We start from the raw sequence: 27,276 nt of genomic DNA on the forward strand, positions 1-27,276 counted from the left end.
GGTCATTTCTTTTGAGGGTAAATTTTTTTTGGTCACGCTCTTTCGATGTTTTTTTTTGGACTCAACCATCATGGTCAGCAGCTGTTCAGGGTTCTGGAATCTCCTTAGTTCTTGGACTATATGGTCACGCATGTTGATATGGATGACATTAACTTCCCTCCCGTATGGGACATGGAGAAAGGTTAATTTACCATTAAAATTTATCGAAATAAAAACGAATGATAAAGGCCAAGTGGCTGACTAGCTAATTACATTACGGATATTAGTATTACATTTCTTTCTCAAAAAATGATTAACGATTCTACCCTGAGGGTAAAAAGAGGTTGTAAACACGAATTTATTTCAAATTATCAAATGCATATGTTTTCTGTTAATTTTTTTGTATTCTTCCATATCTTTTCTCATTTAATTCAATTTGCTGCATTTTTACAGTTAAATGAGCATTTACGAATGTTTCAGTTTTTCTAATTAATTTCCCCTATAATACCCGATTTATTTCCCCTGATGTTTTTACACATTCCACCGTACATTGATACAAAAAAAAAGGAAATCAAGGAAAATATCACGCCTGGAACTGATTATATTTCGAATTTCGAATGCGTTGTTCGAAATGCTTGATAAAAGATTCTCGGGATTTTTAATGAAGTTCCATTTGCAATGCATGCAAATAGATTCACGTTGCTAAAAGCATTTGGTAAAAGTGTTAATGACTTGTATCTTCTGTGGTTAAATTAAATTAATAGGAAAAGTCACTAGTGTTCAATGGGTCCAAGTGTGAAATTGCACCTTGGATAATGCATATATGACACAATGTAATGGGCATCTCTATACATTTGCCTGCAACTTATGCTTGCTTCAAATGATACTCCCATCGGCTATTTCAGCACGTGTCAAGTGACCATCTAAATGCGGCAGACTTGAGAAATTGTAACAGTATCCGACTCTCGACAGCCTTATTACGACAAAAATTGACCATAACTACTATTTCATTAATTTAATGTGCTGAAGTGGTGATAAGATGTCGTTAGTTGTCAAATTATTTCTGACTTTTATCTCATTCACATCGATTTGTTTCGTCAGCAACTTGTGTCTCATTTCATAATTACGTAAGGTGCATCGCGTAGGCTCCAAGTTCGATAGTATTGTGCTTCATTACTCACCGAGATTCAAACTTTCAGAACTAATGATACATTTGCGGTTGTGGGTGGGTTCAGTTCGACCAGTATGTATATGTACTCATATTTTCAAAGCTCACACTTATCCCAAAAGCAATAAGCAGTGGTATACGGGAAACTTGCAGTGCAGACCTAAACTTAATACGTGATATATGCTTTATCATTTCTTATATAAGTTCTTGAATACTTTGACAATAAATGACTCTTGTTGTCAATTATCCCTCGACGTAGTTATATTTCTATATCATTATTTTACATCGTAGTTTCTGCAATTATAGGATTTTTTTGGTGCATGTTTCAACTGGTTTCTGCCTCTGATTCATAAAAGCACAAATGATTGACGGGTCTTACTAGAACAAATGAATGGTTTATCTCAAACGGTCTGACTTATTTGAAGACTAACGTATGATTTATAAAACATTTTCGTATTTTTTTATGCCAAAGGATAAGTCTAGTTATTTCAAGTGTTACTTGACAAGAAACGTAAGATCCGACATGTACATGCAGATACTCAAAACCTATTAATCCAACTCATTAGATTAAAAAGCAGAAAAGTCACATGTGTTTCCGTCAACTTACCTTTTATAGACTTTTAAGAGTTTTATGAAAAATTTAAATAATGATCTAAGTCTGAGACTGTTCATTTCAGCCCTTTATTTCCGTCTGATATCAGAGTTAATTACAATGTGACTTTCCAGACTCACAATCTACTACAAATTGGATCAAATCTTCTGCTGCATTGGTAATTCGCTATCGATGTTGGTTTGTGAATGACAGGATTATTGTCTGAAAATAGCTGGTCAGGATGTTGATTGTCTATACGTTACTTTAATTGCTTCATAGGAGCAAGGAGAATAGTTCTGCTCTAATCTGATACAGGCTTAAACCCCCTCCGCCCCCATCCCTCTACAACCAGGAGCTTCCGACATTAAATGAAAAGCATTATGTGAAAATATCCCCATATGAACAATACAATTATGCAATATATTTTTTTATTGAGAGGGGGAAATAGTACATAGAAAAAAAGCAAACTAGAACTTATTCAATAGTGTCAATATCTTATCTTGTTTATTCAAAATGACATTACAAGTTAGATGCACAGCAAGTAGCCTCGGGATAAGTTCATATCAACGACATTCCTTGATTAAAACAGACCTCCTATTGCATGATGCCAATTACTAGAGTTCCTAATGAATGTTTAGTGCCTCTAAGTTAATCCTGCGGCTTATCTGTAACACATTCACTACCAGCTTATAGCATCATGTCACATTGTACTTTGTTATCGGTTAGTGTGTTTCGACTGTATTATCTCTCGATGCTTGTATTATGTTATCGACTTGTTCTTTAATTTTCATTTAAAAAGAAAATATGAGTGATATTAAAGCGATACGGATCCTATCTGTTGATAGTTTGCGGGGATTTAGCATTAATCATATTTGACTAAATTGAATATCTGAACATTGTATCAGAAAATCTCAAATATAAACGGCCGAACAGATTGACCGAAATGATTCTTAGCTACGTCATTGACATAATAGTTCTATTTAATCGTAGACTCTGACAAAAGTTTAACAAGTATCATCAAACCAGGTCAATAGGAACTATAAGACTTCGGTCACCATTGAAGATTAAACGAATTCTGGACGCTTTATGACACAATAATTTACACGAAACAAGGTGTCTATTGAATGACAAAATGTTTTTTCTCTGTTAACAGATTTTCAAGTGGGAATTGTTCGCGTGACCTACATTATGTACTTGTTTTACTTTATATTTTATTCTAATATGGAAATTGGTGTACTGTTCTCTGGAACAGTGTTCTATTTGCACTAATACATATAAAAGCACTTTTGAAGCATATCTAATGAAGTCTGCTTCGTCCTCCTACTACCCTGAATAATTTTAGACGTTTGATTATATATATTATATCATGCCATAGTCGACATATCTGTGTCTGAATCTCGCTGGTTAGTTTATATTATGAACAATTATTTCATGTAAAGCTTGTTGAGCACCATCTTATATACAGCCTTGATCTTAGCTAACAATAACCATATTAAGCGAATGTCTGAATATTCAAAGGGCACTTTATGCTCGTATGTTTTATTGTTGCATTAATCCAATGTTTGTAAGTGTAAAGAGTACAGTACCTTCAATAGATTTCAGCCATATAGCCTGGCGCCATGATACTATCAACTAATACTGTTATAATCATTTCAGTTGGGACTTCTTTGGTGAATCTTACTTAATGCGTCGATCATATCTCTATTTACTATCTTAAATATTATGTTGTGGTTACATGCCAGTTAAACCTTAAATAGAGGGTAATTGAAAGATCGAAGCATAATTTAAACTATTATTCCGCTGTCCGATACTGTCTCTAAAAAAGTTAATTGCTCTGTAGAAAAAACAAGTTTTTGAATAGAATTGATTTAGTTAATAATTAAACACAAGTTTTTTAGCCCTGTGATGAAAATCATTTCATTTGATACGCCGCAGTCAACATCAGAAAAACTATAAACTTTTATCAAGCGGACGGTCGCATATTACGACAAGTTCAGATCGACGCCAAGGCTCGATGCTTGCTAGAAATTATAAATGAACAACTTACAGAAACTGCGATTTTTGACTCATGGATGCGCAGTGTTAGCAGTGGTTGCTTTCAGATTCTGCCAATTACAAGGTCGGTCTGAGCCACCATTTAGATCTTTGGTGATTTCTGCATGCCCTTATTGTGAAATACTGAAGTTGACAACGGCTATGCATGCAATTGTACAAATATTGAGACATCGAGAACAAAGGTCAGAAGTAAGACTTAATAACTGGCGAAGACCTAGTTTCAGGGAAAACAATATTATTGGGATATCGTCTTGTGGGATATTTTTGTTCAATCACACAGAAACAGGTCTAAGTTTATAAACTCATTCATGCTTATGGCAATTTGTAGTAAACATAGCACAGTGCATTTTACTAATAGTTATTGATTAAATACATTGTACGTCTGTTAAAATATTCATTAATTGAAAAATTGGCAAAACAATGAATACATAGCCCCTTTTAATCGCTTGACTTCATTTACTGAAAGATGGAAATACAATAATAAAGGAACATAATCGCTAATACAACAGTTAGTACTCTTTGATAATTTCAAAGAATGGAAACAATTCTTTATTTATCCTTAATTTTTTGCTTGGCTGAATGAAGGTTATCACTACGATCGAGACTTGTGTCTTAAACACGGTCCACAACAAAACGTTTTACAGAAGTAAAATACATCAATACTTAATAACTTGGCTTTTATGGAATTCCATTTTCACCTCTTTTTTATAAAATAATCCTTTAAAAAGTGGAATTTGTACATGAAACCGTGTTATTTAATATTCTGATTAATACATTTACAACGACCCTCGTAACGCATCAGTTTTGTTTGAATGTGTCAAAGGACAAAAGACTATCTCTAAGTAAATGTACATTGCAGAACAATATTTGCTTTCGTCTCAATATTAAATGAAACTCAACGATTTTGTTTAATTTTACTGCTTTAATTCATGATCTTGTATTGACGTAACTTCCTTTCATTGGCTTCTTATTTCATTGTGGGTCCATTTTGATTTAACTGTAATGAAGTCATATGAAGTCTATTGTTTACATTGTCGTCATCTTGTATGTTCTAATCGAATACCATTGATTGTTCCTTAAACATATTGTATTTATTTGAATTGTTTGAGATTTATGAATGAAGGATCCAAGTCATCGGGACATTTAATATTCTTCGGAGAAGAAACATTCTTACTACAACGTCACATAAACCTATTTTCATAAACATTATATGGCCTATCAAGATATGAAGTTATTTATATATATTTTATATATAAGCATCTCAATAACTCATAGCCTTTGCAGCATTCCCAAAATAGATAAACCAGACCAACATAAACAAATATATAGGCTCTCTCTGAGTTGGGGCTGATTCATCCAGTCGCAGAGTTTTAACGAAACCCTTAAGGCATTTACAACACGTGACTAAATCATATCTTCGCCATATGTTAATAGGAAAGCAGGCAGAAAATAGGACAGTTGTCCAAAGATCGCATAACGCGAAACTCTGAGTAACAACATGATTCAAGTTCTGTTTTAATATTTAAAGTTAACAGAATCGTCGTAATCAGCTTATCGGATTTGCAAAATACATTAGGTCACCTGTACTTGGTACTAATTCATGATCAAGTACGTTGTGTACAATATATTGAATGTTACCTTTTCCCCTGTGAAATTTCAAAACCATTATACCATCTTTACCATTCAATAAAACAGCAGCCAACTCCTGCTGTGCTCATAAGGAATCATTGTATTGTTGTCGTTCTAGAACTAACCACTGAGCCCTCTTGGTAATTTTTAGCCGTCTGGTTTAGTAAAAGCACTGTCATTTACACGATCATAAAGTCTCTGGATGGAATGAGATAATAGTCATTGGAGTTATTCTCTCACAACGATCGAGACTATATGAATTGTTTATGTAGCCCTCTAGGAATAGGTCTGCATCTGATGGCTGAATAAACATAATACATAAAAGCTCGTGGAGTTGATGGCAACTGCGTTGTGTTTGATCCAATAGACATTTTACCCCAAAGCCCCTGGGAACATTACAAACAGGTCATACCAAGTTTTGTAGCCATGTGTGTTTTCTGGTATTGATCTTCTCAGATTTTGTGCTTGTATTTGTAGCGTTGAGTAAAATCGTTTTGTAGCGGATTACAATGTGTATTTTGAATATTTTGATTAAACGACGACGCTGGCAATGACATTTAAAACAAATTAGGTAGAGTTTCAAAATTAGACAATCGTAGACGATAACGAATTACATGGCAAGATAATTAAATACTACGTTGGACTATGTATTTCAATCAATACCCCCACCCCCATACACAACCACACACAGGTATCTCTCACCCCCGCAGTTTAAATGATAACATTTTATGAATAGAATGAGCGTCGTCATTTGCATCACCAAAGTTTATCACTAAATCATTGCGTGTTCATTAGCTACTGAAATGAAGCCTGGTAATACATTTCACCAAACGTTTCGGATAAAGTCATTGTTATGGATATCAATCACTGAATATGAAACCTTTCAAATGAGGTCATTGCACGCCAAAGGATATATATACTACATAGTACTGAGATTAAAATTCAAATTGGCGTGTGGGGCACAGAATTCGAACAAAACAACTTTCGTAATCAGATTAGCTAGTGTAATACGCTCTGCCGCGGTTTTCTTATTGCATTGGTGGTACGATTCATTATAACAAACAGGATACGTGCTCTTTTTAAGATCTGACGTGAATTGAATTTGAGAGCGAATCGCAAAACCTCAATGAAACATTCATGAAATGTAATATTCCCTTTTTTCTCAGTTTCAATTTGTAGCTATGTTTAAACATGAAAGAAATCTTAATATTGTTTCAAAAGGTTAATATGTTTTAGAAGGAAATGACATTTGAAAGCAATAAAGATGTAAATTACTAAAAAGTAGAAAAAATATTCAAAATATTAATGGTTTTTACATATTTTAAAGCATTATACATTAGAATAATATTACAGATTTAAGTCAAATAAATCGATAAAAATATTAAAATGGTTAAAACAGTCAACAATTGTGCTGACTACGGGAGTTTTCAGTTTTGCATGGCGGTGCTGGACGTCGAGTCACTCTACCCATCGATAAGCACAAAAAAATAAAGCGCCGAACTCAAAACTTTCTGAAGAATCGACGCCTCCTCTCCCACCCCCTATGAAACAAAACAATGTGTATCGTGGTTTAAATAATTCTTTCCAGACTGAGTTCTTTGTATTTTCATTCGGGGAATGTGTTATCTCCTTTCTCTTCCATTTACTAATGAATTTCGAGGTCATAAAAGTTTCGTATTTAATCTAAGAATGAAAGCATAAACTTGCACGACAATTGACGTTTTATTACTATTTTATACCTTCACTGCACATCACTTTATTTTATTACGACAACTATTGCAAATTGACATGTCAACTAACGGTAACATTAAAACGGAACTTTTCAGTCAACTTGAAATTTCAATTCATAGGAATCTGTCCGATGTATTTTAGTCCTGTATTCAATTTATAAAACCTTTGTTGATTTTGATAACGGAGTCATGCCATATCTATAGACATGGATAGTTGGGAAGCTCTTTGATGGGTATTTTGAAGGCACATTATTGATCTGTGTATTTAAATTGGAATCGGTTCTTAGTTCAGACAGGTTTTATGAAAAATTAAACGTTAGTAACTGGTGGAAACTGGGATTTGCCAGTTAAGTCGGATAAATTCAACACTTAGCCAGACTTTCTCCGATGTCATCAGCTGCTTATACCCCAGGGGAAGTCGTCAGATGCTTATACCCCAGCGGAAATCGCCAGCTGCTTATACCCCAGTTGCTCTCAAATCCTGCTCGACCCAAACTGTCCTTGAAGCGCAAAGATAGTAATCCCTATTCAGTATAACTGGGACTGGTTAGATAAGTTTTTCAATTTCAAATTGGTAGGCTAAAATAAACATGGTTGACGAGCCATTAGGGAATGCAGTAAACAAGAACTGGAATAGAAAAGCAATAAAAAGTCTAGCAATTTAATCAGTTTTTATTTGAAGGTCGTTCAAAATCATTGTTTTTTAGAAGACATTTGTTCCAGCTGCTTGAAATGATTGGAAAACGACCGATAAAGAAAGTTGAATTTGTCGACTAAATTGAAGGCATAAATGTTAAGTTTTTGGTGAAACGAATCAAAATTGGCCTCTGTTTTATATAGTTGCATTTTGAAGTTAATGCAGTAAATATACAGTGTGAAGTAAAATTGCGAGATTTATTTGCAACATTTTAACTCTTGTCTCTTGCTGGATCAACTCTTTCAAGGTCAACGCAATTTGGATGTTTGCATGGGTTTTTGGTTGGTAAAACAAGCCAAAATTACACATAATTTTAGTTTTAAATTGTTCAAACAAATGATAAGAAATAGAATTTGTCTTTGACAATCAACAAAAAGGAATAGAATAAGGTCAATTTGAGAATGTTTTAGGCGAAATCCAAGAACAAGTGTACTTAATTTCATCATAAAATGCATACATTGGACTGCTGTCTCCTGATGTTGGTCTTGATCATCAAAATAGATTATACCGATGATGGTGATCTGCCTGTGTGGCAATTTTGTGACACAATTTTCACATTTTTATGGTATTGTGCGTCAGGGAAGTTATTCTGGTGGGGAGAATAATTACCAAAACTCGTAATATGTTGAATTATAAAAGCTTTTAGTTTCTGGTATGTTTTGACACTGATTAGACTTTATTGAACTGTTCAGACAAACTTAAAAGTTTTAATGATTCAACTATGTAGATAAAGTTTTATGGATTCGATATTTCGTGTTTACATTTCCATACCAAATTTGAGCTACCCGAAGGTCGTGTTGGATCTGAGTTTATGTCCGTTCGATGCCTCAGTGAAAATAACAAAGCCTTTGACTGAGGGAAAATGACGTCAAATAAATGTGGAAAAATCCCCCATTCATTTAAAAAGGAACAATAGACGTAGTAAAGCACCCCGAAGTTTTCATTTTGACGATTAAGTCTACATTGTACTTGAGATCACGTTTTTAGTATTGTTAGGTTTTGTTTTTCATAGTAAACATATTAAATATTCTATAATTCCTCTCTCGAGAGAGTTAAAAGTTTTTATGTATCACCTTTCACCTTTTTATAAGAATTATTTACACACTTAAGTTTTTGCCCGTTAACACCCTAAAAGGTACAATACCTGGATGACGAAACTTTGTACAATTGTTTCTAATTACCAAGGACTAATTACAGTATCGAAGATATAAAAAATATAATTTGGGTTTCTGTACTGACACAAAGTGAGTTTTCGATATTGAAAATCACTCACCGGAAATGCAAAAAAAAGGATGCGTTTTCCAGATATTTGGGTATATAAGGCTTAGTACGTTAATGTTCGACCTGATATCTAATTTGTGACATTTAATCATTTAAAATAAATTTGTTTGTACGATACAACGTGCTAGAGAAATATGATATTTCCACTAAGGGAATTTTGAAAAAGCAGTGATTGGATTATAGCATGTTACAACATTATTTTTTAAAACGATTAAGTTACAATGGAAAAACGGTATCTTACATTTTAAAGGGACATTCCGCTTTTTTTTTCCTTGCTCAAATTTGTGAAAACTATACACCAAAATCTAGAGAAATGTGTCCTTTCTCGTATCTGAAAGTTTAAACTAAAAAAAATCCAGCTGTTGATTTTAAAAATATTTAAAAACATGTAAGATTTCTAAGTCCGATATGCTTTTTGGATGGAAGCTACTATGATACGGATATGATTAAAATAAACGCCTAATTGTAGAGTAAATATGTCTCCTACATATTCTAAAGATTTCAACTAAATATAACGGTCCATAAAAAAACCTAACACCAAAACTAGGTCAAACTGCTGAATTAACAATTAGTACCCTCTGTTTGATCAAGAAGATACATTGATATAAATGGCACATTTTAGAATTTTTTTCGGGAAAAATTTACAACGCTTTTGATTGTGAAAAGATTTTTACAAAAAAGCGGAATGTCCCTTTAAGCTTAGTACAAATGTCTTAATACAAGCAGTTGTAAATATCCTCGTCTTTCAAGCAAATCTGAATTTTGAGTACTATATAACAATATTTCTATTTAAATGTGTTTTTAAATTAAATTTCATCTACATTGTATTTTTACCGTGTAGTCATGTTTGTAAAACTCAGATTGTAAAATGTCATTTATATTTCATAAATACAATTACATTATGAAATATCTAACTTTAAATATATTGATTTACCATTGATTTTGACATTTCCATCAAATAAGTGATTTTCATTTTGATAGATTTTCATTTTCATCTTTTCTATTAAAATGTTGATTTTGGTAAAATTGTAATTTTGAAAACAGTGACATTTATCTTCACAGGTAGTTTGCATTTTGATTTATCCTTATTGTTTCTATCATATTTGACAAATGTGATGATATTTTTAAATGCCATGGTGACGTTATCCATCATGAATTTGACTACATCTTAACAAATGTGACATTTTCTAAGCTATATGGTTTTTTTCATGCATATGTGAACTTTTTCAACATCAAAATGTCGACTTCGTTTGAAATTTTACACTTCTTTAGCAGTATTGAATTAGCAACATTTTAGAATTATTACTTTGGCGGACAAGCTAGTCTGAAATTGGGTTTACCATTTGTTACCTTTCAATAACATATATATTTTCAATTAATTGCAACATTTTGCCAATTTCTCAGAAGAATCATAAAAAGCGAAAATGGTTTCAAAATGTGACATTGCTATCTAAATTTGACTTTGCAATCCAAATGTGGTATTTTCATCTAAATGTGGTATTTTCATTCAAATATGACATTTTCATTAAAGTTTGCATAAAGTGAGTCATGTCGTTGGTGTTTCGCAATTTGTAGTATGATTGATTAAACATGAATGTGTCACAAATGTGCATTTTGTAAAAAAATATCCAAAAAAACATAATTCGTAATCTATTTATTCTGTTACAACGTTCATGGTATTTTCTATTTGAGGAAGAAGAATTGCGTTGTCCTTTATTAACTTTTCCGCAAATGTGACATTTACTGAATATATTTCTAGGTTACAGACAAGATTGGCTTTTAATCTAATTTGGAGGAACCGAAATCAATTCATACGTCTACATTATTGAAGTCAAGGGGGCATAATATTTCGCAACTTGATAATCGAATCATATTCTGTTTTAGGAATATTCCATGAAAGATAGATTGCTTGACAAAAGCGACAGATGCGCTGCGTCCTTTTTTCACATAATCAATATCATTGTGATATCACTGTTTGATGACTCAATAGCAGTGGGCAACCATGATCTCAAATAAAGTAATTTGTCACTGTTTTTTGAGGTATTGTACAAAAGCTCCAAAGTGAGTGTATGACTTGCTCAAGACATTCTATTAGCGTATCCAAAAACCAAGAATGGGGCAACTATAATCAGTTAAATGATGCTGACCTGAATTTAGACAGTGTCTTAAAGTGTTGATTGTTCTCAGATGAACATTTCAAATATACTATACTATAGTTTGTCTGATACACTTACAAAGTCTACATCTATTCAACACAACAACAAGTAAGAAATAATGTTTAAATATTTATGACAGTCTTGGTTTATTGACTTGAAATTGATACAATACATCGTGATTGAAGAAAGTTAGCTGAAAGTTCAAATCGGTTCGGGCAACACAATAAATCGAGTCAAATATTAGTAACATTAACCATTTTGAATCCACTTGATTTCATCAAAGTCAATAACCATTAGCCTCAACTATCAAGTTGTCCCCAGATGACTGCTCATAATTTTGACGATGAAATTCGCTTTAAAAGATGACCAATAGTATTTTGACGAATGTCTCAATTGATGGTCGACCCACAGACACGATGCCAAAATTTGAAATTTGATTTCCATTGATGTCAGATTTTATCAATTGCATTCTTTGTATTTTGCTCAAAGGTTCAAAGAAACACGAAAACCCAAGGTTTCTATGGCATTGATTTGTGAGGGTCAATCAAGAAAATTTTAAACTTGCAGTAATAGTTCAAACGAGTCAAACATTGACTGTATATGAATCAGATAAAACATCATTATCTCATCTTAGGCTACAAATATTAAGTAATATGTCAAATTTTCAATGATATCTAGCCGACGTTCCGTCATTCTTGACTTATCGGTGAATCATTAATCTAAAGCAAATTCCAGGAACTCAATAAAATGGTTTACATCATTTTCATATTAGCTTTTATCTTTGGCGAGAGTTCTTGAAAATGGATTAGCTAATTCCTGTCCATTAAGCGTGAAGTTATTTAAAGTGACGTGAACGGGAAGATATTGATATTTTGATACCAATGAAACATGAATCGTTTATAATCGATCTGCAGTAATGTCTGAAAGTCTGTTTGTGTGGCTTTAGAAACGGATAAAGGAATCCAAACTTGCATCCAAAAATGCGAAACTATTGGTACACACATACATGCAACTACATGTATATGTAACGTGTTTCTGTCTGAAGTGGAAATATCAACTCGAGTCTTTCTTTTTCACAAGGAAAAAAGGGAGAAAAGAAATTACTCAAAATCTGCAGTAACTCCATCTCTTAAGCCTCTCATAATCAATAAGTAATATGTAATTGCATGGTGACTGATTTTAATAGATGATATTTCATAGACCAAAGATTTGATAGACTTTATCCACAGACAGCCGTATCTATTAGCTCAGATTTAAAACCTATCAATACGTAATAAGTTAGTAACGTTATAAATATTAAGTCAATAGCCAAAATTATCAGGGAAAGTCTTAATAGAAACCTTAATTGAATCTAGACTAACTTACAGACTGTTTGACGACAATGTACACAATTAAAAGAATGATTCATTTACAGGAATTCAATTCCAGACAAATCAGAAAGACATTTACTTTTTTCCCCTTTCATTTATCAACTCTTAATTTGCTTTTGATTACATCTTAATTAATCCCTCTTTTTTACGTTTTCCAAAGTGGTCGTTTGTAGCGTTATTAAATATAGAATCTCTCAGGAGCACTTTAATGTAGTGTCACAGAAAGTGTTTATTATACAAATCTTCGGAGCACATATGTGAAATATCGAAGAATGTGCTTTATTATATTTTTATTATGTTTTGGAGGTTTTAATGAGACCACCGTGTTTTTGTGTTTGTTTTGATATAGTGTTTTATTAGACCTTAGGCATACATACTATTATAATGATTAGCAGTATTGGTGCAGCTTAGCTCTGAAGTATCGTGCACAATTTCGTGGTAGGAACAACACAGTGCAGTTGGAGCCAAGAGTCATCTCACCTCAAGAATAAACATTTAATCAACCCACTACCCTGTTTAGATTTATCTACTATAGTCGTGAATGATGTTTATCGGTCAGACACCACCCTAGTCTTATCACCCTCTCTAATATAATTATATAGTTATACAATACAAATACATAATATCGTTTTTATCAACGTATTGATTCTTCTATTCATGTCTGAGCTCTGTTTTCAAATGAATGTTTCCATACCCAGTCTATTAAATTGTATGGTGTAATTTTGATTCCTTGTTTGTCAAGAGGTCAGGCTCTTCAAATGATTCTTCTACTTTGATTGTAGGTACATCTTGTCAAATATTACTGTTAACACCCTTTTGTTTCTTAGATTCTGCGCTTATCCGTACACATATTTTTTTGTCATCATTATACATGTTGACATCTTCACCAGGAACATTACTTAATAGATATATTGCCAGTATTTCGTATTTTTTGTGTTTGTGAATTTCATCCTGTCAGTACAACACATTGTTGACAAATCATTGAGTTTACAACACAATTCCGTGTATTTTAGTCGTTATTTATCCAATTTTTTTTACGATTGTTAGTCTTTTGTTCTCATTTCATTTTGATAATTATTATGAATGGAATTGATACGTTTCTATAGACAACTGTTTGTTTACGTGGAAACATAATTCATTCTCGTTACACTTATAATGGTGAGTTACGTAGACGTCATTGTTCTACAGAATGATACCTAAATTGTCATATTTACCATTACTACCCACAAAGGCACTTTGATATATCATATTACAAAACATTTCAACACAATATTAAGTTAATGCTTTCTCTTGAAGTTGGCATTATGAATGCAGTTAAATCATTCTGTACATGACTGCTTGTATTATGATGACATTAGAACAAAATAATAAATGGGCCTTTCGCATTTTGTCTAATAACACATTACAGTAATAAATAATGTTATTAATATATTTAAAAAAAACAAAAAAAACAGAATTATCATTTCGAATAGATTCGGCATTATGATCATGCACATGACTTTACAATCATTTGTCAAAAGCAAGGTTGACATGTAACTTATCTCTTGTTATTGGTTATACCAGCACAATCATTTTAGTTAACAAACCATGTAATTAGTGCCGATTTTATATTGTCTATCAAAATTTGAATTATTTTAAAAGAGAAATTGATTTTTGCCAAGCATTTGAGATGTATGTGAGTGAAACGTAGCGCCTGGATTTTATTGTACTAATGTTGATTTAAAATTTGGCTATTGGCAATTCGTCATAGGTTTCTGATGTTTTGCTGTATATGCAAGACAATTATTTTTCTTTGTATCATCCGGTAAAAAATGTCACTTACTTGACTGTTCATATCTTTATCGTTTACACCAACTTAAAGATAAATTTCGTCTATAAGTAACCCGTTTTTCGCTGTGAATTTACCTTACAATCGAAAATCTCTTTATCGCATTGACTAATGTTAAGAAATAATACTGATGGTGATGGATGACGAATATCTATCACAATTCAGTTTTAATTGATGTGAGATCACGTAATAGCAGTAGAAAGGGTATAAAAGTCTCCTAAAGCGTAGAATTCTTGACATTCAGTCACAAACACCGACACAATTGAATATATAAAGCAAAAATGATCAAACGCTAAATCAATTTTAACGATATTCTACTTTTGGGCGAAGGATTGGGCTGTGCCCCATTCTTCACTTTTACCTTCTTCAAAATCTGTCCACGATCTAAGTAATACTTGAGGTCAGTATGGATAAATATATATATATAAAACGTTGTAAATTATACAAATTTATAAAAGTTATATTAATTTTAGCACCTAAAAGAACCTACTTAAGAACAAATTTTACACATTCCTTTAACTTAGTATCACCTCTTTACCAAGTGGCAATTAAACTTTTGATAAAGGTATCTCTTTCCTCCCTCTAGTTTTATTTCAATTATCAATAATATCCTTTGAGAATGATCAATTTCACGATCTGTGAATAATACCTCCTGAAGGTCAGAAAATTCATTTAGAACAGAGTAATGACCAATATCATCATAGCGTTTCGCCTTTATTAAAGGTTGAAGCAGTTCTTGTTGTGGTGGCATTTAATGCATATTGAACTAAACCCACACTGTTTCCTCTTTTCACATTTTGTTTCAAAGGCTTTTCATTTCCGTCACAGTCTGTATTAACCTGCAGAAATGGAAAATATACTATTTACTGACGTTTAACGTATTTTTTCAGAATGTTTTGTCAAATCACATTATTATCAACATTCACTCGAATTAAGGATTACAAATTGAAATGGCCTATAAACTTTCTAATCTTTTATTCGATCTGATATATGAAATACTCTAGGGAACAGTTATTGCCGATTACCTCATTACTATGCGATAAACATCTCTATTAGCTTTTTATGGAAAGCTTTTTTTCACATGAAATGTGCGTGTCACCCTACAAAAAAATATAGAGTACCTAGGGAAGCTCTTCCTGCAACCGCCTTTCATGTCGCATTTGTCTTGTTAAAAGCTTTGATAATGACGCTAATGTATCTGGGGGTTGCATGCGAATTATTACCAATCTCTATAAACAGATGAGTGTGAATTGAATCATTAATTTGTAAAACTTCCACATCCATTTGTTGTTTTGATAAACGAGCTTACATGTTTGTTATTTAATTATCTACACACAAATCAAATGAAAAGTATTAAAACAATGAAACAGTATTTGGTCATTAATCATCATAGATTGGAAGATTTGATTTCACTGTATATTGGAAACTCATAAAATACCATCATTGGATACCTAGTTCGACAAGGTGTGATCGTTTCCGTTGAGGACGCATTACGTCTCGTTCCTCTAACGTCATAATACAAAGTTTCTTTCTAATGTGGATTATTTTCACAGAGATCTTCGACGAGACAAAATATGTCCTTAAGTTTCAACTCGGGATCAAAGCAATCTAAATGACACCATAATGCATCGTCCTTATCTGCAGTCATAGATATGCCAATGTTACATACATATTATATAGTTATTGAATGACAGGCCTACTTTTCTTATTGACTTTAAATGACGCAGTCATGTAAGAAGGAAAAAAAATCTAGGCTTCTTCCCACGTCGTAACAAAACTATATCGAATTGAATAGACTTCCTCTACCGTTTTAGCAATACCCAGAGATTTAATAAATGTAACAGTCGAATGGTAGACTTTATGTATAATATCCGTTCTATTGTTAGAAATAAAGTGATTTTAGAGACACAATTAAACAATGGATTCCATCAGTGGAAAAGATTGAGTTAGTAGACTTTGTTCAAAGAGAATCTTAAAGTGAGTGTTCTACTTAACGAAGTTTCAACCTATCTGAGCGAAATTAGTGCTATTTAGTGATATACACTAACACTGATATCCAGCACAGCATGCTGCAGCAAGAAGCAGCATTGTTCGCTAAATATGTCTGCTGCTCTTAAGTAGAAAAATCCATATACAAGAAAGGATCTCCAGGAAAAGGCCAAGCTAACATGTCTTCTTTTTCTTCTTTAACATAAAATATTAATGTAATCGTCTTTTAAAAAAATCAACCAATTTCACAGCTATAATTACTATGAGAATATTCACATATTCAGAAATGGTTAACACTTCGACTTTTTTTCAACATTTTAAACAGTCAAGATTCGAGTATGATGATTATCATATAGGTGTCAATAGGGCCTCGTATGGAAATCCGCCTGTAAGTAAACTGATATACTCTCTAGTTCAATGATTTTCGCTTTCAGTAGCTTTCGCCTTCAGAAAAGCTATTTAACATTCAATGGTGCGACGCTGAAAGCTACAGGGGGTTACTTGAACAGTGATAGAACGTTGATTTGTTGCTTTCATGTTTTTATTTGTGTATCGACTGTTTGACGATTTCGCATGATTTGATAGCACTTGTGTTTTTTTTCAATGATTTACCTTTTATACACACTGATTCTCCTCAATTTACTTTCCTTTTCAAACTAATAGATCAAACACTTAGACATTCACTCAGGCAGCATCCTATATTGAGAGAGCTATAATGATTTGCAATAGAATTTGGAAACTACGTGTAACGACAATTATGTCTTTTGTCTAGTGGGGAATACCACGTGTTAAAATCGGCAATACGGATATTTGAAATTAAGTGTTTTGTAGCCAATGATTCGATCTGTTAAAATGCCTGTGCCAGAATTAACATTAAGAATTGCCTGTGCTAGAATTAACATTAAGAATTAGTTTATTCTCTCTCTCTTTCTCACTTTCGTGTTATTATTTTGCTGTTATGTTGTCTTTCTCTTTATATTCTATATGTAATTACCATCAACGCCGTCTTGTAAAATTTTGAAATTGTTCAGGAAAGGGCTTCATCTAAGTTTATGTAACTCGTGCCTCATCCTTTTGTTTAATACTTGATAACGTATCAAATAATTTAGTTCCTACCCTGATTTCAATCCTCTACACTTATATTTTTTAGTTAAGCAAGCTTCTTTCTTTTATTTAGCTGCTTCCTCGCGTTGTTTTGTTTTAGTCAATACATTATAATTTTTTTCCAAGGTTGATAATGCATAATTGAAATTTAATTTCCATTAGTCAAAAGTTCTTCTAAACCTTTGTACAAAACATTCTAAAAGACCATTATCTTGCCTATGACTTCGTGATTTTTTTCTTATTAAAAGGATCATCTAACCTTAACGCCTATGCTTCGTTGATGTACAATAACGTCTATGCTTGATAGAGATAGATAGACCTCTCCCTGTCCCCTAACCCCGGAGCTCAATAAATTAATTCTAAAATTCATCAAATTCCTAGACTCGACCCATTGTAATATTGATGGTTTAGATAAACACTCCTAGGTTTTATTAAGGACAGGTTCTAATGTTTCCTCAAAGGCGAAAAGAGTCAAGTCTCATTAAACCATTGTTGTTCAATAGTGGTAATGGCTTGTGACTGCAGCGTTTGAAGTTTTCTCAGATCTCACTGTGGAATGTTTTATAGGAAAAAGACTCCCCATGGGACCATACAATACTTCTAGAACATTTAGAGAGAAAATAACAGTCTCTTCCGGGAATCCTTCTCTAAATGTTATCTTTCTGATGAGGTCTAAATATATCCTCCCTTTGTAGAAGTGATGCTCATTTTAAAAAAAAGATTAGGTTAGTTGAACTTCTGGATGATTTCAAGGTTTTTAGGTTCGATTAGATGAAATGTTGATTCAAAATCTGTCGAAAAATTTATATGGCGGCAATTGATATATATATATATATTACTCTTTACAGTCCTATTGTTTTACCAGCAATGTAACATTTGTAATCAGTTACAAGGTTTGTGGCATTTTCATGTATAGAAATAAATCTCATCAGTTCTCTTTTTTTTTCTTTTTCATTGCAAATTTCTACATTATATTTTATCATTTGTTCATTTCAGATGTCCCTAACCTGTAGAATAGAATTGGCTGTAACAATAGCAGTGGTTATTGTCAGTTGTGTTTGTGGAATGAAAATTGATTTTACCAGATTATCACATCATAAACGCTCATATTATATTCCACAGAAACGGGGCTCAGAATGTTCAGGTAAGCAGCAAAAAGGCCGGTTTATACTCCACTAAGCACCACTAAGAGAAAGAGCGAAGCGAAGATAAAGAAGCTAAGCGAAGCTTTGATTTGCTACGCATCGCTTAGCTTCGCTATGTCAAGACAAATTTGTCAACGCCAGTTTGTTTCGTCTGTCCAAAGCGAAGCTAAGAAGAAGGACCACATCATACTCCTTCGCCTAGCTTGAAAATGAACTTGCGAAGGTGACACTTCGCTTCATAGCTGAGCTTTGAAGCTTGCTACGCTCCAGCGAAGAAAAAACCTGCGCTTCGCTGCTTCCCTTAGTGGAGTATAAACCGGCTTCAAGAGATCTCTATTTTACTCCAAGAGCCTAAATTCATGCAGACTGACAATTGATGAAGCTGTATGATCAATAGTAGTCCAAGTCCAAGTTTCAGGCAAAAATGGTCAGATATACATGAAATGTATGAGTATATTAGATACGCTTAACAACTAATTATATGTGGAATCGTCACCGAAGCCAAAAATACTCGCAATGAAATCAATATTCTTTTTGTTTTATCTCGCGATTTTTGTCCGTGGAAAGACAAATTGTCACATATACCAAAAGATAATCAATGGACAGCTTGTGAATCGTCAAAAGATGTTAAGTACCAGTAGACTGGCCGTTTTTAATAGTCTTATTAAGCTAGAACAAGTAGCGAGATATTTGCTATCCGGTGTACCTGGCACACTCTGTCGGTAATTGCCAAACTTCTCGTCACGTTCAAGTGTCATTCTCACGAAGAACGAAGCTAATTCAGCACGTTTGTTTTGTCGATCATTTCCCGCTTTTATGTAAGGCAGATTTGATTCAAGACCTGCAATTTGTTCTGAATAATACATACACCCATAGACACGTATATCTCATGTTACTTAATGGAATTCCATTCGAAAATTTCCAAATGAACGAATTCAATAACAAGTGCGTTTATAAAGGCCAGACAAAACGTTGTACTTTACTTGCAAACCTTCAAGAGATAAAAACTATTTTAAAACCTCAGATTTGGGAAGTAGAGTCGTAAAATCTCTTCAAAACAGGTCTAAAAGTGGTTAATGTAACGTAATTTTATGTGCCTTAATGTGCTTGCACGTCCGAAGATAAAATTTGATATTTTTGACAGAGAAATCTATAATTAGACTAGAGGGTGGTGGACACGTGAAATAACCAGAAAGGAATTTTGTAGTCTCTTTTAACTAGTATGGGCGTTATATTTGATTTTTAAGTTGCTTTCCCAAAGATGAGGACATTCCACTGTTTCTAAATCAATTCGTAAATAATCCACTATAATTGCAATGCTATAAGTTATCTTAAATTGGATTCCGATATCATTTATCAATATCAAAAACTTAATATCCACCTTACGCAAAGGGATTTAATGTTTGGCCATGCAAATCTTAAGATCAAAATGTCAGTAGATACACTTTTTTTCTTCATCGGAAAATCCTATAGATCATCTTTCAAAACGATGAAGTAAATAAATGGCTATCATTAGGAGTTTGACAGTGAGGAGCTACTTTCAAATTACTTTTACCACATCTAGCTTTAAACGCCAACTGTTTTTATTTTGTCATTTGTCAGAAAGAATTATTTCAAGGTTTAATGCAGATACTGATTTCTGTTGCGTCAAAGGGTGATCGAACATATTTAAGCTATATAAAGTATGAAAAGTGATGTAGCAGCGCTTCCGGTCGAAATAAAGCGGGGGAATGAGATGATGAACTTTGGATATTTGTCACACCTTGAAGGAATGAAGATCTTTTAAATTCACCCGGCTAAAACTAGGACCTTCGAACGGTCATTAAAAACTTTCTGATACGAGCGGTAGCCCTAAAGTCCAAACGCCCACACAGGGAATTTCACGGCAGCTTTAAGGTTTTGAAAAAGCTTCTATAAACTATTTAAAAATGTACCCACTCAGTCTGGAGATCCACGAATCAAACTCATAATAAATACATAATAAATCTATTTGCATTTCAAGTTTTCTCAAAATTTGATTAAAACTGTATTCTCCACTGTAGACAATTTCCAAATAAAGCTAAGCTACATCTTTTACATAAAATTTAGATTCCGAGAATCACGTTACCAAGTGGAATTCTGATTCGAACAGTATCGTTCCTCAAATTGTTATCTAAACTGCATATTTTTTGATATTTCTGCAAAATTGGTAAAAATTGATATTAAATCGGTTTAAATAAAATCATGTTTAAAATTCTATTGGGGGCTCGTAGATCGAAAATATGATGAGTTAGAGATATTTCGTTTTTTTATTAGCCTACATACAATGTTTAACTTAGAGGTTTTTGCATTCTTTATTTTCAATTTCATCGAAATTGTTATAAACTCTCTTTTTTAAATTCACTTTTATTTTGAAATTAACTAAAAGAATTGCTTTTAGATTCATATTTATATAATGTAATTTAATTTATCTTTTATTTTAAAACGCATTTCAATTTAATTTTACCCCAGTATATTTAGGAGAGAAGTTCACACAAATGTTTGCATTTGCATTGTACACCAGTGAATACAGCCAATCATATATCCCGACGAACCGACTGTCGATTGGCTTTTTTTTTATAAACAATATTTCTTTATTGTGGATTTTAGTGGTACAATGTACAAAATATATATATGCGATACAGAAAAAAGCATAGTGCTTATTCGAATCTGCCGATTGGCTTTATTTGCTAATGTGAACGAACACAATACAACCTAATAGCATAATTGAAAAACTGCTATTGCGGTCAAAGTAAAATAATAGCTTGACATAGCTTGCTTTGTATCTTTGATTGTAGAGGTTTACAGGAACTAAATAATTAATGTTCGTCGGATCTTTACTTGTTTAGAAAGAGACTACCACTCTTGACATTGAAATCGTCTTCATTCAGAAAATTAACACAGACATGCTGAAGTTGCTTTGAATTTAGTTTCTGGCATGTATCCTGCCCACATTTATTCTGTCTGAATGTCGTGTAATGATCAACTTGCGTCAGCAATTTTTTTTCTCCATTAATTTACTTATTATCAAACTACGAACTGGTGGACTACATTCTGGGTTCATAGGGAACTCAAACTGTTGATTAACTTATTAAGCTAAAACTGAATAATTCAAGACCATTGTATTCTTAAAGGATTTGCCAAAATATTTGGGTACCAGTAAGACAGATTTTCAGTAAAGCAAGGGAGATAAAAAAGGAAAATCTAGTCTCTTCGAGATCACTAATTCAAATGGCTTCTGATTTCATAACAAGATCTGGTGTACGGATTCTCTCGAAGGTTTGTCAAGTTGACAAACTAAAAAGGACAAATCTCTTAATTCAAACTTTCTTGCAATTTTTGTTGTGGTCCGAATCCGTTGGATCTAATCTAAAGCATGATACATGTAGTTTTCCAGAGGGATCATGGCGACTTTGGACTTAAAGAAAGACACTATGATGGTTGATCTATATACGCTTATTGTCGGTTAATCATCCACAAGCGCGGATGTTTTTGTAAAGATACAAAATATCAAATGCTATAATTATAAACATGCGTTCATTGACCACACCTTTCTTTCTTGGCGCCAAATAATCAAGGACTAAACAATTCAAGTGTACTTCTTTAATCAAATCAATGAAAAAACTTTACTTAAGAAATTTTTGTAATTGGGATTAATTTCCTCTCATCAAATTATAGAATTCTTGGGTAAAATTGATTACGGTTACAATAGCCTCGATGGAGATGAGTTGCCGACCTTCCAATGATTCTATTAGATTATGGCTTGTTATTGCTGACTAATTGTACTGTATATTTGTGTGGATATGATAATCCAACAACAATATCAAAACGCGCCCCCTTGTCTTATTTCGATCGTAATCACAACAAAAAATCATAATATACGTGTAAGAAATTATTTTTTTTGTAAAGTTATACGTCAGCGAGGATGAGCTAGCTTTTATTACATTTACATTTTATTACTGTTCTTTTTCTTTTCTGTACACTAACTTTGCAAGTTCTGTTAACGTTGTAAATCCATTCTTTGTTATCATTAAAGTCATGATTAGTGAGTTTGTAACAGAATTTGCTTCCAGTGTTATGGTCTCATTTTCAAAATATTTTCACCTTTAAATTCAGTACTAGACTATGATATAAATAAATCAAAATGTGCTGTGTATATCGGCGTACACTGATTATATAGTTGATACTCAAAGAAACTCGAATGTCTGTGGTATAAATTATGCATTTGTAAATGAACATTGTATTTGAAGGTATTTCTTACAAGAATGCAACTTTTTATCCTGTCGTATTCATTCTTTATTTTCAGGTAACCCTTGTCCCGTAGATAAACCATTTTTATGTAAAACATCATCTACATGTATTGCTCTGAAATATGTTTGTGATAACACGTTTGATTGTGAAGATGGTTTTGACGAAGAAAAAGCTTTGTGCACTGCAGGTACGTCTTTTTGTATTTAGAAGAACTGAGTTCTGGGCCCTTTCAACAATACGAGAACAACTGGGTTGCACTCATGCGACATGGTCATCAAAAATGGCCAATTCTCTTCTAAGAGACCACCTCCTTTAAGAGACCGTTTTGGATTATTTCCTTGAGTGGTCTCTTAATACAGTTTCTACCGTAGTACCTAATGTCTTCTATTATGCTGAATAATGTGAAATTTCCGCATAGTCAATTAAAATTATTGATCAGTAGGAATTAAATATTTCGGTACGAAACATTAAAAACCTAAATACTTAAACATGCCATAAATATTTTATTTGAAAGTACTTTTTCATTACTGCTTTCACATACAAATTCAGAAAATCGTTTGCATGCAACTTTTTTTCAAAAAATGATATCACTAAGGAGCAGACATTAATGTATAAAATTTCTAAAAGGCATTAATTCGCAAGCATGTTTTAAACAGCTAATATCTTTCACAGTTTTGTTTATGCTGACATAACGTCTCTGTGATTCACTAATAGTTACTTTAGTTACTTTCTAAATGATTGTCTAGTCTCCTAATGTCGGTTGTCCTCACGACGATTCTATTTGGGATCCGACACCTCTCGCTGTGTGACAATGTTTTTTCATGTTGATTTACTTGAGACAGAATTTTACGATGTACGAAGACTGGTTTTGTATTTACGCACATTGTATGGAAATGACAATAGCTGAATTGTTCTTTATTTCCAGACTATTGTATCACCTTTCCGTAACTAAGATTCAACCACGGTTTCTTTTGTAACGTGTTCCTGAACTAAATTCTCTTACTGAATATAAAAATATAATGGTAAATATGTACGGAATGAAACTGCCAGATACTTTGTCCCACCAATTTGATTATTCATATCTTTTCTTTTCAGTATCCAGACCACCGATTGAACAATTATTCAATTTTCTAACAGCAGAACAGGATTGGATTATACCCAAACTATTTGGTGGAGTTGAACCTGAGTTTGCTGCCCATGGATTAGCTGGTATGTATACTGATACTGGGTTGTAATGTGTTTCTGCTAGAGCTGGCACGATATATTAGTGAATTGATGTATCGCGATATGATATGCCATTGGGGTACTATACCTCTCATTAAAAAAGGGGAGACTTTTATAAGTTGGTGAACTTTTTTTCACTCACTTGACAGAAAATGTAAGAAACTATTAATAAGACAGCGGGCGTAAACCACATTACCGAAAATCACAGTTATAAAGTTATAAATTAATCTATATTGAAATTTTGAAGATAAAATGTTTATTTTTATCCCATTACACCATATCTCTTTACGTAACGTATCGTGACTCTTGTATAGCGGTACGATACCCAACACTAGTTTTTGAATATCAAAATCACTTTATTAGTTTTATATCAGAAAATGCTGATTTGGTCTGATGAGAGAGCTCGAGAGACAGTTAAGTGACCCTTGACACTCTCTTCAAGTAATTCTCTTATTTGGTCTCATTTAGTTAATAAGTGTTTAGACTGAAGTTAAAAATGTTTTAGTTATTAAAGTAAAAAACGTGTATTTATCGTGGTTCAGTAAGCACGACATGACATTCCTGTATATTGACAGATTCCTTCCTAATCGTTTATGCATCATCTCCGCCAGTAATAGTCAAGAATATTTTGCATAATTTATATGACACGGCCCTTAACTTTGATTAACAGACTATATAACAAAATATAACCCTTAGAGGTTTGAGCTTAGTTTCAATAATCTTTATCTATTCGCTTTTAATCGTGTTACATACAAGGTGAACTTCGCATTGTCTTTCAAAATGTTATTATCTTCAGACCTTCAGTGGCGGCGCTAGCTTCCTGAGACTGGAGCTGTAAACAGTAGACAAACTGACTTGAACATCACTGTCGAAGCTGAATTCAAAATGCAGCAATTCAGTGGGTGAGTCATAAACCGCGAAACTGAGAATTGTAAAGTACAGTTGAGTTTAACTGGTTCCCGAACGACTTAGCCTCGATCACAAAGTCGCACATTATTGACAACTCGTGATGTACAAGACTACTGTTTAGACGAGTAAGAAATGCAATAGACCGGAAAGACCAATACGCCCCCTATTGCCGAACGAGATAAAGCTGGTTTTTTGCGTTTCCACTTATAGTGCTTTTCAAAATTGAATTGATTTGGCTCATTTTTACACATATTTTGGGGTACAAACGTGTACAAATCATATTTTGGGATTTGTTGAAAATAAAGTGGGAATACAATTGGGGGTTCAGACCATTCCTTCCCCCTAACTGGCGCCGCCATCGCAAACCTTAAAAGAAAAGAAAAGACAGTAAAGGAAAGTGATGGCAAGTTATTGTCACTGTTCTTACAATTACTGGTAATATAAATTCGCCTAATATGACGTCCTTTGAAAGGGTAAATGGAATACGAAATTTATCGACCATTGTAATAGCTATTGTTGCATGGTTTAAAGCAAATCATTGGAGATTTTCATTTTCCAAAGTGAGGAGTGCTCTAAAAATCAGACTTAATGTTTAAATAGAATAATCCCATTTTACACATAGTAGGTTTAATGAAATAATATTCTTCGTATAATTGGAAAGTCAAATCCTGGTAACCCCTGAACCAATTAATAGTGTTGCAATTTATGACCCATTTCTCATACTTACGAAATATTATCACACCAAATATGGCTACTAAAATTAATAGAGCAAAGGTATCTTGCACCAGTTTTTCATGTCAACGTTACAAAGTTGCGATAATCTATAGATAAGCTTAGGATTATATAAGATCAAAATAAAATTAATCTTTTGGTCGTACCGTTGAGATGAAAGTCAAAGATGATGAATTTTTAGCATGAGATTTTTTTTATGAATATGGTGTATTGGGATCAGTTTTCTTATTAATTTTCTCAGTACCTCGACTCTCAAGAGAGAGAAATTAATATTTCCACACCAACTCTCCTACTAATCGTATTACTTGTCTCTCGCTAACACGGTTCCAGTCTGTAGGCCTTCTGTTGCAAGGTGGATACGATAGAATACCGTTGTTTTTAATGTCTAGAATTAGTGATGACAAAGAAGTTGTTCAAGGACTAATTAATATTATATAAGACAAAGTCCTCGATAATTTTTTCATAGTAACTAACTCCCACACCCAGAATTATTTTGCTTTATTCAAATCAATGACTATGTTTTTCTCGTCTTTGACTTCTATCCTGTTATACAAATGTTGAAATAAAAGATAAGAGTCCATTTTTCATATGAAACCAAACTTCTGATTCTACTTCAGGTGACCACTTGTGTGGCATTTATACACAATCGACCAGCATGCACAGAAAAACAAATTAACGTATACTTATAGCTCTCAATCAAATAGCTGATCAGAATTAGATAATCTGCTCATGGTTCGGTGTTTTTTCTACTTTCAGTTGCCAGCGATATTGATGATTTGAGCATGACCCTCGGACTTTCCCCACAAAATGTGAAGAATCTACATAAAGCATTCCAAGCGGCTATGGAAGGTGATGAGCGTCCCCTGTTGGCTATGAACATGCCTGAAAGGTCCTGGCATGAAGTACAGTACATGCTTCAACAGCTACTAGACAGCGGTTTTAAGCTCTGAAGCCATGTGTTTCGTGCCGATCATTAAAACGATGGTCACTAACCATTAATCCCAGTAGAAAACCTGCTTTCATCTAAATGTAAACTCCACTTCAAACTTCATCATTGTTTCTGGTTTTTTTTTTCAACGATTAGTTCTGAACAAATACGCCCACTTCAACGCTACTACGAGGTACAACTATACTAATGACGTTTTGTTTTATGTGTACTTAAGGGACACTTGGCCTCAGTGCCACGATTGTTATGACGTCATGTGATGGATGTTAAGTAGACAATATTTAAGCCCTTTCAGATGCTGCTGTTGTCATTGTTACTAATTAAAATCGTTTTAATAGCTCTATTATATTGTTCCATATTTTATTATAACTCTGTATTTTCTTTCCTCTCAAATATAAGCTATCTACTCAACCCTCAATGTAGTCGAAATATGGATTTTTTCAAAATTGCCCATCATATGATTTTAAAGTTCG

At 33.1% G+C, this 27,276-nt stretch overlaps 1 protein-coding gene across 1 annotated transcript; it reads left to right on the plus strand.

The window, feature by feature from the left end:
* Positions 1-16,760: 16,760 nt before the first annotated feature.
* Positions 16,761-26,807, plus strand: LOTGIDRAFT_154876 (hypothetical protein; the record flags this gene model as incomplete). Its single annotated transcript, XM_009065381.1, has 6 exons — positions 16,761-16,862; positions 18,427-18,471; positions 18,575-18,722; positions 23,048-23,179; positions 24,088-24,201; positions 26,614-26,807. The coding sequence occupies 6 exons, from the start codon at positions 16,761-16,763 to the stop codon at positions 26,805-26,807; spliced, it is 735 nt and encodes a 244-aa protein (XP_009063629.1).
* Between the last annotated feature and the right edge of the window lie 469 nt (positions 26,808-27,276).

Source organism: Lottia gigantea, assembly GCF_000327385.1.
Source record: "Lottia gigantea unplaced genomic scaffold LOTGIsca_7, whole genome shotgun sequence".
Classification (NCBI taxonomy): domain Eukaryota; kingdom Metazoa; phylum Mollusca; class Gastropoda; family Lottiidae; genus Lottia; species Lottia gigantea.